Source organism: Maniola hyperantus, chromosome Z (assembly GCF_902806685.2).
Source record: "Maniola hyperantus chromosome Z, iAphHyp1.2, whole genome shotgun sequence".
Lineage (NCBI taxonomy): Eukaryota > Metazoa > Arthropoda > Insecta > Lepidoptera > Nymphalidae > Maniola > Maniola hyperantus.
The window spans coordinates 6,885,419-6,900,307 of record NC_048564.1 but is presented as its reverse complement, the minus strand read 5'-3'; the positions used below and the strand labels follow the sequence as shown (position 1 = coordinate 6,900,307).

Genomic DNA, 14,889 nt, shown 5'->3' with positions numbered 1-14,889 from the left:
ACAAAGCATAAAATTAAAATAAAAAAAGTAATTTATTTTTTAAAATGTGAACATTTAACTACTTACATAATATTAAAATTATGAATAGAATATACATAACAAACATTCTATTGGCCATCGACACAGACATAGCGTTTTTTAATAATACGGCTGCTTTCAGTAAATTTAACGTCTTCTAGTCACAAATCGGAAAACTAGATGGTACTGAGTATGATGCATCGTGGCATTAAACGATGTAGGCCGGAACATAAAACCAGAGTATAAGTCCCGCAAGTTGCTATTGCGCTGGAACCATGTGTCATTAATATCAGCGTGACGTCAGCCGAAATAAAAATATACCGTCGCCAAAAAAATTTTTTTTTGAATATTTATAATAATTTATAAACCTAGCAGTAATAGTAAAATTTATTACTTATTTTTGATATGTATATTAGTTTTATTGATATTTTCCTTTTAAAATACTTTATATTAAGTAGTAAAAATTTGTGTACCTTTGTATCTAATAAGTACACGGTCTGTGACCTTGGTTTTTGAATAGTTGTAATATTTATATTCAAATTCACTTCGAAGTAACCACGTCTTGGATGGTGTCAGAGGCATTTTTAAGCGATTGCGTGATATTCTGAAGTAATTTGAAATCCTCCTTCTCTTTTGCAAAATAATTGTCTACTTTAATAATAATCTCACGGGCACGACTATTAATTATTTTCCTACTCATATTTAACCCAAAAAGAAAATAACAACTAAAACAAATTAACAAAAAACTTAACAACAACAAACAAAATGTGTGAATTTGCAATTATTCAAAACACGATACGCGTACTCTACCGACAGTTTTGTCAACGGTACTGGTTGCTCGACACTTCAGCCTGGTGCTGACGTCACTAAAATAGCGGCCACGCTCATTAGCAATTTGCGTGACTTATAAGGTTGGGAACTTGGTTGTGAATAAATGTCATCGCTCACTACGAGAGCTGTTTTATTAGACTCTGGTCTAGTACTGGGGTCCCCACTCCACCGTGGGGACCCTGTGAGGGTAATGTTCGTGCCGCTTGGCTGAGCCTTCAGCAAACAATGCGCGTAGGATATTAGCAAATTAATTTTGGTTCCTTGTATCAAAGTTATTATTTATTGCTGAAGGATCTGATCTATCATTTATTGCTGAAATGAAGGTTTTACTCGAGGTATAAATGGTGATCATGTATTATTTGAGTATTTGTACTTGAAAATATTATTTAAAATAAAAATATTTCGTTGAAATGAGTAGATTTATTAGAGGATACGATTTGATTACAACAAATACTTTGGTAACAAAAACATAATAGCTATTTTTTCAATTATTGTGCCCATAAAAAAAGCGATTCCGTAACTAAAAATACTGTATAACAATTGACTCAATGCGGCACAAGATTTCTGAAATGGTTGTTATATTACAAACGAATCATTTGCGAAATGCCAACTATACAATGCAGTCAAAAACTTTGAGATTTTCTTCATTAATCTATCTCACTTTTTCCTTTGAACAAACTATATATTACCATTTTTGGTCGATAAAAATTGTATCCGTAAACTTATTTTACCCTAAACCTTAAATCTTTCACGGTATTGGATTCCTTTCCAGATTCATCCTAGCATTTTCAAAGTTTGTTAGCCTCTTAGCGCTAGCGACGTGAACAGGGATCGAAGACGGGTTAGGCATCCGTTACCGACATACCCTGTCCGATCGCTCCGGGCACGCGGAGTTATAAAACGGGTCTTATGGCGGGCATAGGTGATATTACAACTATCTTATAGATCCATTTAAAGCGTAAAACGAAATATGTAATGCATTCCACGCACTTCACAGCCAATGCGTATAATGTTATTTTTTAAGAACGCGTCCATAATGAATTTAAGTGCAAACACAAATGACGGTATCCCGCCTGCCCGCAATATGCGCAACACTACTCATTTGAAGGAATACGCAACACTAAAGACTGGCGTCACTATGCGGTTTGTAATCCCGCGTGCCGCGAAGGATTGTACGAGGTATAAGGTGGTTAGTTACCTATTTACTAGCAGATCATAATAAATGAGCACTGAGCTAGGGTAAGTAGTCCTTTTATGCCTGTATGACCAGCACGCAGCACGCCACTGCTTAGAGCGTCTCGTTTAACCGCGTTTCACCCGTCTAGGTGACATGAGCTTATGCTAGGTAGCTAATGAAATCAGTCTTCGTCTTCGGACTTTCCGTCCGCATCGCTTCCAGAACGCCGTGAGGCAGTAGACGATGAGAACGATGGCGCAAAGCATAAAAAGCTTGCTGGCGAAGGTAGACGGCACCGGTTCCGTGTCGGGATGTGACCGGGACGGCGCCGCACCGGCGCCGCGCCACGCCCTAGGGGCAGCTTCCGTGCCTTCTATATCTGGAGCACCTAAAAAATATTATGTCTGTAGAGTTTCGAAGACCCTGGCTGGCTAAACGCTAGGAACAAGAAGTGTGTTGAATTCTGTCTCATTCTTTCTTTCAATCATCAAGATACAAAGATCTTGTGATGTGTAGTTAGTGTCCGACCGAACCTTCGGCTTCGATCACCTTCGGTTATTCGGTCTTAAGCTTCAAAAGCAAGCGCAGCGCAGAAGCGCACATTGTACAAAAACAGAACTCCGCTGGGATTGTGTATTCAATATTTAGTCAATGACTCAGTGGCAACTTCAGATTACTTGATTTGCGATTACTGTAAATATGTAAGTTTCTAAAAATCAGTACCCTTATTATAAATGCGAAAGTGTGTTTGTTTGTTGGTTTTTTGGTTTGTCCTTCAATCACGGCGCAACGGTGCAACGGATTGACGTGATTTTTTGCATGGGTATAGATAAAGACCTGGAGAGTGACATAGGCTACTTTTAATCCCGGAAAATCAAAGAGTTCCCATTAGATTTTAAAAAACCTAATTCCACGCGGACAATGTCGCGGGCAACAGCTAGTTATTGTAATATATATTAAAGATACTCTTTTATTTGGTCAATATTAATAGGCGCCATCTCCACGTATCGCCCTGTGGAGATAGGCCCATAGAGTTTGTACCGAATTTCATGACACGGCGAGACTAGCCGCGATCCTCTCGTCCGTGGAGATGGCGCCTAGTGTTGCGTACTATGTGTTTATGCTCTTACCTATGCTCTTAGGATCGGTGGGTTGATGCCGAGGAGCCAAGGTCCTGGAGGACGGCGGCGCGTGGACAGGGTTCGGTTCGAGGGAGACTTGTTCCACACACTCCGGGATCGGTCGGGGTCCGCTTCCGTCGGGTGAAAGGACTCTCGAGTACGCATGTAAGCGGCCGCCTTCTGCGCGTTTCGGTAAATCTGTAAAATTCTTAAAGATTTCCTCATCCATGTCGAAGGAGTTTAACTGGTCCTATAGAATCTTGACACGACATCTTACTCGAAGGAATGTCATGTCATCACAAGCTTGATAGAAAAAAATAATATTCAGAGCTTAATTTTTCTGGATGTAGCATTCGACATGATTTTGTTCGTATAAAATGTAGCCAGAGTATATTAACGAATCGATTGAAACCTCATTTATCAAAATTAGCACACAAACATGTTTTTTGAGAACATTTTCGAATTGAATTTCGAATTTTTTTTGAAAACATCTTCGTGATCGGTTTGTGACTCAACATGGTTAACTACCCAATGAGATTTTTGCCACGTATCATTTGACTGGGATCACGTAACAGGAATTTAGTATAGTCGGGATTACTTCGACTAACCACGTGAGTCTAGTCGTATAGTATATATAAAAGGAATCGTGAGTATATATAAAAGGAAAAGGTGACTGACTGACTGACTGATTGACTGATCTATCAACGCACAGCTCAAACTACTGGACGGATCGGGCTGAAATTTGGCATGCAGATAGCTATCATGACGTAGGCATCCGCTAAGAAAGGATTTTTGAAAATTCAACCCTTAAGGGGGTGAAATAGGGGTTTGAAATTTGTGTAGTCCACGCGGACGAAGTCGCGAGCATAAGCTAGTCTATATATATATATATATATATATATAAACGGAAAAGGTGACTGACTGATCTATCAACGCACAGCTCAAACTACTGGACGGATCGGGCTGAAATTTGGCATGCAGATAGCTATCATGACGTAAGCATCCGCTAAGAAAGGATTTTTGAAAATTCAACCCCTAAGGGGGTGAAATAGGGGTTTGAAATTTGTGTAGTCCGCGCGGACGAAGTCGCGAGCATAAGCTAGTTAACATTGCGCAACGGATCAGCCTAGCTATCCAGCGCGGAAATGCAGCCAGTATTCTTGGCACCATTCCACGCGGTCATGATTTATATAGTAATTAGATAAGGCTAGCTTGAAGTTTTATTGTAATATTTTCATTAATATAGTTTTAAAAAAAAGTTTACATTATAATACACAAGGTGTCAAGGCTCGTACCCGAGGGGATGATGTGCACGTCGCGGCGGCGGCTGGTGGCGGCGGCCTCGCGCAGCGCGGAGGGCAGGTGGCCCACCAGCGCGTACTGCAACGCGGCCAGCAGCAGCCAGTGGCACGGCCGCGCCGCGCCGCCCTCCAGACACGACGAATCGCCGTACACGACCAACCGCCCTGCCTACACAAAACATTACAGGAGTTGTTTGGTCAGTCTTCAGGCTGTGGTAGTAATTAATTGTGGTAAAAAATTATTAAAAAAAAAAAAAAAGTATATAGGTATTTTTTTAAATGTTACATTAGATATAAAGTTTTTTAAGAAGTACATATTATGTTACACTAGCGTATTAGGAATAAGCCTGTAAAGCTAGATGTAAGCGTTGCAAAATTAAAAATAAATTACAGTGTGCTTATAGCCGACGCATTTTAAACTGAGTCGTCGAGTTATCTGTCTGTTTCGAAACAGACACATAACTCGACGACTCAGTTTAAAATGCGTCGACTATAGTAGTATTCGAGAATGGATACATAATAACAACAAAGTATAATAGATCTAAAGTTTCTTGATTTTAAATAAGAAATCCATTTCATCAGTTCCACCGATTTTAATTTCCGTAACGTTTCCGCTTCACTGTAAATGTGATAATAAACTTGAGCTGTAAAACAAGGGGGTTAAAGTCCATTTTACTTAATCGCTGAAGTGTTTCGACGCTTGATCATCAACGTTGGTGAGATGTAAAATCTTATACTAAGTCTATAATATAGTAACTCGAGCTTCACTATTGGCAAAATACAAATGATTAAGCCCAGACACCAAGGTTCGAATTTACATAGTATAAAATAAAGTAGCTTCCCGCTGTCTGTATGTATGAACGCGTAGATCTTTTAAACCACGCAACGGATTTTAATGCGGTTTTCACTAATAGATAGAGATTCAAGAGGAAGGCTTAGGTATAGTTTAATATTGGTTTGTGTTAATTTGTTGAAATATGACGATATTTGAACAAAATGTCGGAAGAAATAAAGACAATTAACAAATATTACGCGAAACAAAACGAGACAGAGGCGGGGGTGGTCGCATTTATAATATTAGTATGGAAGTGACACTACATAAGTATCTACACTGCCACCCATGCGAAGCTGGGGCGGGTCGCTAGTAAATAATATAATAAGAAAACAAGCCATATGCCAATCATGATATATTCTTTACTGCATTCAATTTCGTTCAGGATTATGGATGTATTATGACGAAATGATGGGAGGGTGATCATTAGTGTACCTTAGGCAGTTTGTCACTAGTGTCGTTCGTGTAGTCCCGTGTTTCGCCCTCGGTTTGCAGAAGGCCTAGAATGGGCACGTCGACAGTGTGACTCCCACTGGACGTGCCCGCGCCTTCATTTGCCTTCTCACCGGACATTATCTACAAAAAAAAGCACCTTTTTCTTCAGGTCATTCTAAAGGCTTCTAAAGCTGTGATACCCTAGTGGTTTGGACGTCCGCCTTCTAATCGGAGGTCGGGGGTTCGATCCCGGGCACGCACCTCTAACTTTTCGGAGTTACGTGCGTTTTATGTAATTAAATATCACTTGCTTTAATGGTGAAGGAAAACATCGTGAGGAAACCTGCATGCCTGAGAGTTCTCCATAATGTTCTCAAAGGTGTGTGAAGTCTACCAATCCGCACATGGCCAGCGTGGTAGACTATGGCCAAAACCTTTCTCTCTGAGAGGAGACCCGTGCTCTGTAGTGAGCCGGCGATGGGTTGATCACGATGATGATGATTCTAAAGGCCGATGTATATTACTTTTTGCCGCGTACTGTACTATGCTATCCAACTATAACGCGACTTCGTCTGCGTGGATTGAGGTTTTTTCTGGGATAAAAGCTACCTACTTAGCAGCTACCTGTCTGTCTGTCGAAACCGAAAATTGGTTTGATCAAGATCTAGTAAGTAGTTTTTGAATTATCCTGCAAAATGTCGAAAAAATACGTCTGTAGTACGGAACCCTCATTGCGCGAGCCTGACTCGCACTTGGCCGGTTTTATTATCTAAAAGACCTTTAAGTCGCCACACAAATACAATTTCACACATAAGTCACGTGCATTCGGCTCAAAAGGTCGCATCTCATGCGGAATGCCGCAGTTAAGTCCCGCAAATTGCTATTGCGCTGGAACCATGTCTCATTAACATCGAAATGACGTCATTTTGACGTCAGGCGAAATAATAATATACCATCAGCTCGAAACTTCAGTCTAGTCTCAGAACAAGGACTATTAGAAGTAGCCCTATTGTGACACTTACTGTTAGAGCGAGATAGCTAAGTGCATTAAAGCTCTTATTAGAACGTGACGAAATGATTATGTTTTGTCCTTATCACCGTGGCCACTTTTTTTTGTTTGCCAAAATGTACGTAAATGTGGGTACGTGAGTATTTGGCAAACAACGTGAAGTGTAGAAGGAATGACATTTCACAAGTAAGAAAATCTGCTTGAGCGAGAGGGACTGAGGGGGCCACGCTAGTTGCAAATCTGGACATATCTGCGAGTCTAGTGTCGAAGTCACTAAAATGGCGGCCACGCGCATTAGCAATTTGCGGCACTTATAATATTCTTTTTAAAAAAATACTATACTTGTTGTCCTTGGTCAGTCAGCTGAGCGGTGACCAAAACGCCGTGTTCTGGAAAGCTGTGGATGTGGGTACCACTTGCATAGTACATAGGATGACCAGCCAGTTTGAAGGATCCTTCAAAAACTCTGTCCCCTAAAGCCACCTACATGAAAAAATAGTACTTTAGTTTGTCTTTCTATGTTGAAATTAATTTGAGTTTTAATGTTCTATAGGCTCTTTACTGGGCTCGAGGTTATTAACATTCTATGTTTATTAGCTGTGTTCGTTTGGTTCTCTTTGTGCGCATGTGCGCGATTCGTGCATGTAGCCTATGCCACTCTCCAGGTCTGCCATCACATACCCAAAACTGCTGGGTTAATGTCAGGTGAATTTCTCTTAAACTCAGAATAAGGACTGTTAGAAGTAGCCCTATTGTGACATTGCCCTTCTGTTAGAGCGAGATAGCTAAATGCATTTAAGCTCTTGTTAGAACGTGACAAAATGATTATGTTTTGTCCTTATCACCGTGGCCACTTTTTTTGTTTGTCAAAATGTATTTGTATGTGAGTATTTGACAAACAACGTGAAGTGTAGAAGGAATGACATTTCACAAGTAAGAAAATCTGCTTGAGCGAGAGGGACTGAGGGGGCCACGCTAGTTGCAAATCTGACATATATCTGTGCTTCAAGCTTAAGCAACTGCGCATGCAAGAATTGCGCACATGTGCACAAAGAGAAGCAAACGAACACGACTATTGTGTACGTGTGATGTTTTGGTTTCCGTGGTTGTATATTAAAGAAACAGACTTACTTGATACATACTCAGTAGATCATTTAATGCTGGCACGTTGGCCCCACCCGTTTCTGGTATCCACCTAAAAATATATTTTCATTACTAATTCTTTTTCTTAATAAATTTCAAATTGATATGGAACTTTTTGGAAACGGCGCGATTAACACTGCAATTCATAGTCAAGATAGGGCTTCTTGAGAGGGATTCAAACAACACGTGGTCATATTAATCGTTTACGCAATGCATTAAGGTTTTGTAGTCAAAGTCAAATAATTAATTCTTAATCTAAATATATAACAGGAACAGGACTGACTGACTGATCTATCAACGCACAGCTCAAACAACTGGACGATTTGGACTGAAATTTGGCATGCAGATAGCTATTATGACGTAGGCATCCCCAGAGAAAGGATTATTGAAAATTCAACCCCTAAGGGGGTGAAATAGGGGGTTTGAAATTTGTGTAGTCCACGCGGACAAAGTCGCGAGCATAAGTTAGTAGGTAATAAATTACACTTTTTGATAGCCGGTTATTGGATTTGTAAGATGATATAGTGGTGATAATTTTTATGCGAAGTTAAAACTAAAGCTACGAGGAAAATCAAAGAGTTCGCAAAGGATTTTAAAAACCTAAATATTATGAAACAACAGAATGCGGAATATGTATAAAAGTAGTACAGGAGCGGGAACTTGTCGCTGCATAGTGCATAGATGCTTAGTGAAACATCAGTGTAAAAACAGTTATATTTCCATAAAATAACATTTTAGTTTTCTTTGAATGCTAGAAGAGAAGTGCTTTCGAATTACGAGGGTCATTCAATAAGTAACGAGACAAATTCTATAATTTTAAAACTATTCAATGAATGTGCACAATCTTTTCAGAGGTGTTAGTTGATCAGCTCTATAACTCTGATCAGCTGTTTCATCATTTTATGTCAACATAACCTCAAAATTTTTAGTTCACCATGGCAAGTCCACTAGAAGATTGCACCTTAGAAGAGCAGCGCTCAGTCATTAGATTTTTAGTCGCAGAATGTGTAAAACCAAGTGATTTTTTTTCCAGAATGTTGATACAGTACGGTAAAAGTTGTATGAACCGTGCGAATTTTTACAAGTGGATACTGTTTAAAAATGGCTGAATTACCATTGTCTAGTGTTTTCATCGTAAAATTTGACGTGACGCAGCAAGGACGCGTTGTACCAGTCTGCGAATACGATAAGGGACAGCCCGGAGTCAATGGCTTTCTTAAAAGCTGCCATTTCTTCAGGGAAATACTCGTCTTCCGGATCTACTAAGAGTAGAGCCCCGTAAAGTGAGGTGTCGATGCATGTTAAGGGGCTTCCTGGAAAAAAGACCGTTGTTTAGAATAGAATAGAATAGAATGTTTTTTATAGAATAGAATGTTTTTTTATTCATGTAAACTTTTTAAAAGTGCTTATGAATAGTCAGGTAGTTTTAATTTACCACTTTAGCGTTTTAGCGTTTAAACTATCGTGAGTGATTTCCATTACATATATCTCACACCCGGCTTTACTCACGTGCTTAAAATACGCGTACGAAGTCGCGGGCATCAGCCAGTTTATAATATGGGTAGTGATGCTTACCCATGACTTCGAGGTAGAAGCCGTGCTCGCGCAGCCTGCGGTACATGTCTCGGAAGTTGGTGTGCACGTGGTCCGCGTGCCAGTCCAGAGGGTCGTGCTTGGCGCGCAGGTCGTCGCGCGGGAAGTAGCCGCCGGGGTAGCGCAGGCTGTGGAACTGGTCCCACAGCAGACGCCTGCCGCGCACCGGGACCGGGATGATGCGTGCCCTGGCATGGATAAGCACATCCTCGACACTTCATACAAGCGAACTGATTTAACTACCTGAATTACTACTACCGGAACATAAATAAATAAAATAAATAAAATAAATAAATACAAATTTCTTTATTGCGAATATATATATATATATATATATATATATATATATATTTTTAATATGGGTAAACAGTGGAGAATATGGTACAAAAACAAAAAGGTACAGCCAAATTCTGCCTATCAGCATGCAATATGTTATGATATACCTAACAACGTGTATATAGTCTTGATAAAATTAGTCACATTAAATATTTAGTCACAAAACACCAACCTATTCTTTTTTTTATATAGAGAAAGCGAGCAAACGAGCAGGCGGGTCACCTGATGTTAAGTGATTACCGCCTCCCATGAACATTTGCAACACTAGAGGAACCGCCGATGCGTTACCGGCCTTTTAGGAATTTATTGTTCTTCATGTTTGTGGGTGTGTGTTTGTTTGTACTAGCTCTGACACGCACTTGGCAATTTAAAAAAAAAGAAAACTAATTTATTCAACTTGTGCATATGCTTGTGTAGGTAAAAACAAACTTAAAGTACAAAACAAAAACTGATCTTGCACCTGCGACATACTGCGTTTTACGTGATTCATCGACCTATTTGGGCATTGGTAGAACGAATTGAGACGCGACAGAAATAGCGTCTATTCCTCAAATAATAATATTTGTTTCTATTAGGGTAATTTTTAGGGTAATTAATTTTCGCGACACATATTTTAATTCGATACTCCATGTTTAGATTAAATATAAGAATGCCCAACAATAAAAGTATTTTACCTTATCTGCAACATGAGAGTTGTGTTTTTCAAAGCGCGCTCATGTACCTCTTCATAACTTTCGATGGTCACGTTCACGTGCCCCTGACATTGAAAAAAACATCATTTATAATGCATACATTTTTAGAACTCACTCGCCATATTTGCTCTATGTGTCAACTGTCATGTCAAAAGTACGGTTTACCTCGTAGATAGAGTAATAAAGGTAGATACAGGAACGTTTGCTTTCTCATTCACACTAAAAAGAGAGCACAGATAAAGTTACTAATGTGATAAACAGAGACGCTAACCTATTTTTTGTCCCTTATCGTGTAACTGGTTTTTTTAAAGAATACATACAAGGAATGCAACTTTAGTTGCAAAACAAACTGAGAATTCGTGGCGTAATTGTATTTCTCATTAGTTATTTACTTGTTTTCACATAAAACACGTTTAATACAAATATTGTTGATCGTTTAATACAAATATTGACTACTAAACAATGGTAATAATTGTCGTGATATTTATTCATCCATACGCGGTTACACAGTACTTCAATCTACCTTTATTACTCTATCTACGGTTTACCTTTAGTTTAAGGACTAAAACATAGGCTTTAGAAAAAAGAAGACCTGAAATAACTACCTACACTTATACGCACACAGCTTGGCATAGCAAATGGTGCTTGTTCACAGAGCTGAAATAAGTATTTGTCGATAAAGTTATTGATAAAATGATAATCATTTAGCCTGTAAGTTCCATGTAAGTGAAAATTTCTTTATGGAACAATAAATGTCTTAAACCAGATCATTAGTGATATTACTTCGATTACCTTACCACTTTTATTATTAAATCGTTTAAATTAAGATACTATTTATATTGAACTTGTTTGATTTAAAGGTACGAGTTATGACAATTAGTTGTAATAGGGTCGCACTACGTAGTTTTGGCAACTTTTAGTTTTGTCCGCGTGGGTTTAGGTTTTTTAAAATCCCGTGGAAACTTTATGATTTTCCGGGATAAAAAGTAGCCTATGGGCCGGTTGTTTCAACAAACTTTGACGGACACGTAACCTTTAACATATTTAAAGGTTACGTGTCCGTCAAAGTTTGTTGTTGTTTGTTGTTGTTGCGCTAACGAACGTAAGTAAAGAAAAAGCGTTGATTCAGCATCTATTAGCGCTAACGTTCGTTAAAAAGTTACGTTTACGTTAACCAGTGCGGACACCATTGGTGATCGTCAAATCTGTTCGTAACTTCATACTTCTTACAAACGGAATATTTTATTTACAAATTACAATGGAATCAATTTAATTCAAAGCTTTTAATGGTAGTTTTTTTGAAGATGAAAGAGAATTTGTAAGAAAGAAAAAGTGTTTAAAATTCGAAGTAGCAATATTAATAACTATGTATATAATTTAATATACTTAAAATGAAATAAAAAAAGGATACGGAGAAGTAAGTTAATTTTTAGGGTTAGTTTCGCAACCAAAATAACAATGACGAACAGTTTTTTGTACAATGGAGCAACACACTTAAATTAACAGATGTTAAAGTTCGTCTACGTCTGTTAAATTTTAACGAACGTATCTTACGAAGACCAATGGTTTGAAACAACCGGCCCTTAGTCATTCCCCGGGATACATACTACCAAATTTTTTCAAAATCCGTTGAATGTATTCACACTTATAATATTAGTATGGATTAAATATGAATTTAGAATTACGTGGTGAAGACCTACTAACATAAGCCAAATACATTATAATTGGGTATTTGACTCAATTTTTTTTATTACTTTATTATAAACTAGGATAAAAATAATGACGTAAACTGAAAAACAAATTAAATCGATCAAATAACAAAATGTTATAAGCATTTAAATATTTCTGATTAGACAGAGATAGCGATATAGCATATTTTGACGTCATACCTTACTAATGCCATAGTAGCTTCGTGCGGTTTCATACAAATTTTCGTTTTGCGAGAAAGGGATAGAAGACCCTCCCACTCGAAAATTAAAATGCCTGTAACTTTGTAAATCTTTGTTGGATTTTGATATTTTTTTCAGCGTACTGTTATAAATTAATAATTTTAACATGACGTGTTAATTCGCTGCTTCAGCATTTCAATTTATATAAAGCGAACAATCCGCGAGGCGGCGAGGCAGTCCACATTTCCATATTGAATAGTTAACACTGAAACTACTGTATTCGCGTGAAGTAAAAGTTCCGTGTGTGTGAATTTCCAAATTAAATTCGTTGGACATTTCTTGTGGTTTTTTTTTTTCAAAAGACTGTCGAAGCGGACCTCCTAACAATTGGTGTCAGAAGTGGGATGCTGAGAAGGTTCACGCAAGAGGACCCTTAGCATCCAAAGAATCCTGAGGTCATCGCAGTCGTGATCGACGATAAGCCTCGCCCCCAGGGTTGAGCCCGCATCACAACCACTAAGCACCGGTTCTACTCAAGATCGACGATAAGTCTCAGCCTGCCAGACTGAGCCCGCATCTCACACGAAGAACGCGAATATCCTGGACTCACTCAAAAACATCAGTGAAATAAATTTTAAGCCTTCAAAATTACGAAATACAATTTCTTCAATATCTTCAGAAACCTACTCGATATCGTCGCCGCGTGAAATACGAGACGCATTCCGTACAGTTCAAAGCCTTCACGTGTCGCAAACGCATCGACCTAATTTAACTTTCAGTGCAGTGACATCAAAGTGAAAACCTTTTTGTGAAAAATAAATCGTGATGTTTGCCGTTATCCTGTAAGTAGTTTTATATTAATTTTGTATAAAAAGCGTAAATTGTCTAAATTGTATATTTTCGTACTGTATTTAAATTTAAATCCTTTTTTTTTCTCTCCATATCTCAGTTTCAGTAATCAAAAATGAGTTTAAAGTCAGAAAGTTCGGACGCAAAAGTGACTCTCTCTATACTCACTAAATTCGTAAGGTCTTATGATGGGAATCGGGAAACTCTTGCCGCGTTCCTAACTAACTGCGATAACGCAATTAGTTTAGCTGCTCCCGACCAGCAAAATATCTTATGTAAATATATAATCTCCCAACTTGAGGGCAAAGCTCAATTAGCCTGCAGCCTTAAAAATTTCAATAATTGGGATGAATTAAAATCATATTTAAAAAGCACGTTTGGCGAGAAAAAACACTCGTCCCATCTGCTACTTGATCTCCAAAACTGTAAACAGGGCCAGTCCGAAAGTGTGACACAATATTCTATCAGACTCGAAGCATGCCTAACTCGACTTCAAGCTGATATTCAAAATTCATGCACTGATCGTAATCTCCTTCTAGGCAAAATCACAGCTATGGAAGAACTCGCCTTAAGCTTATTCCAATTAGGTCTTAACCCTAATATTTCTAATATTGTCCGCTGCAGAAACCCTTCGACACTTAATGAAGCAATTTCTCTAGCAGTCGAAGAAGAAAAAATTTTCAAACTTGTAAAATTACTCAACCAAAACATCCAACTAAATTTTGTTCCTTATGTAAGAAGACCAATCATAGTTTCTCAGAGTGCTTTAAGAAAAAGCACGATTTCACACAGAGATCATCTTTCCATATTCCTCCCGCTAACCCTCAATATTCTGCAGAAACAAGTCAAAGTTCATCAAAGGACTCAAATTTCGTCAAAACCTGTGCCTATTGTAAACACAAAGGACATCTTATCTCAGAATGTCGTAAGCGCCAATATAATAATAATCAGCGTCGGATGAACTCTCACCCTCCGTCGGGTCCCTCTCATAGTAACAGTGCTAATGTTAACATGTATGAATACTCTGAATCCTTAAATGAAGTGACGAATAGTTACGTCCCTGAATCAAAAAACTTAAACTGATTTCGGATGCGTGCCTGCCGAAATCAACAATCCAAAATGGCACTCGAACTACTAAATCCTTTTATACTAATTCCCCCAAATCGTTTACATCTCGGCAATCGCTACATGACTGTCCGAGTCACACTGAATCTTATACCAAATCTTTTATATCCCGGCAATCACCAAAAGACTGCCAAAATATCGCTGAATCATATCCTAAATCCTCACTGATTCCTACAAAATCGAATACAAAGCATTCCAAAGAAGATTGCTCAAATAATACTATATCTCATTCTAATTCTTATACTAGCTCTTATACTACAAAATCCTTTAAATCTCAGTTTCCTTCAAAGGATCAACTGAGTCTTACAAAATCTAAAGTCATTCAAAATGACCCCCAAAGCAACGCAAGCAAAAGCTCATTGCCTCTTAAAGACGTCCCGATCTTCGAAACAAGCACCCTGAAAAAGTTGGTGTCCTTACCTCATGCATTTTTACAAATAGAATGTAATAAAAAACCTCTCTGTTTCTTAGTTGACACAGGCGCAAGTGTCAGCATTATTAAGCGCTCGTGTTTACCAGCAGAGCCCCAATTGTCTCA

General features: G+C 38.4%; 1 protein-coding gene across 1 annotated transcript in view; it reads right to left on the bottom strand.

Moving 5' to 3' along the window:
• Window positions 1-8: 8 nt before the first annotated feature.
• S1P (membrane-bound transcription factor site-1 protease) overlaps window positions 9-14,889 on the bottom strand; it is a 22,622-nt gene continuing 7,741 nt past the window's right edge. The window contains exons 12-20 of the mRNA XM_034983796.2: window positions 10,471-10,553; window positions 9,443-9,648; window positions 8,982-9,180; window positions 7,856-7,919; window positions 7,067-7,207; window positions 5,716-5,856; window positions 4,443-4,617; window positions 3,157-3,345; window positions 9-2,414 (exon numbers count right to left, since the gene is read on the bottom strand). Of these exons, the coding sequence (XP_034839687.1) occupies window positions 2,191-2,414; window positions 3,157-3,345; window positions 4,443-4,617; window positions 5,716-5,856; window positions 7,067-7,207; window positions 7,856-7,919; window positions 8,982-9,180; window positions 9,443-9,648; window positions 10,471-10,553 (1,422 nt within the window). The 3' untranslated portion in view covers window positions 9-2,190. The remainder of the gene's footprint in view (window positions 2,415-3,156; window positions 3,346-4,442; window positions 4,618-5,715; window positions 5,857-7,066; window positions 7,208-7,855; window positions 7,920-8,981; window positions 9,181-9,442; window positions 9,649-10,470; window positions 10,554-14,889) is intronic.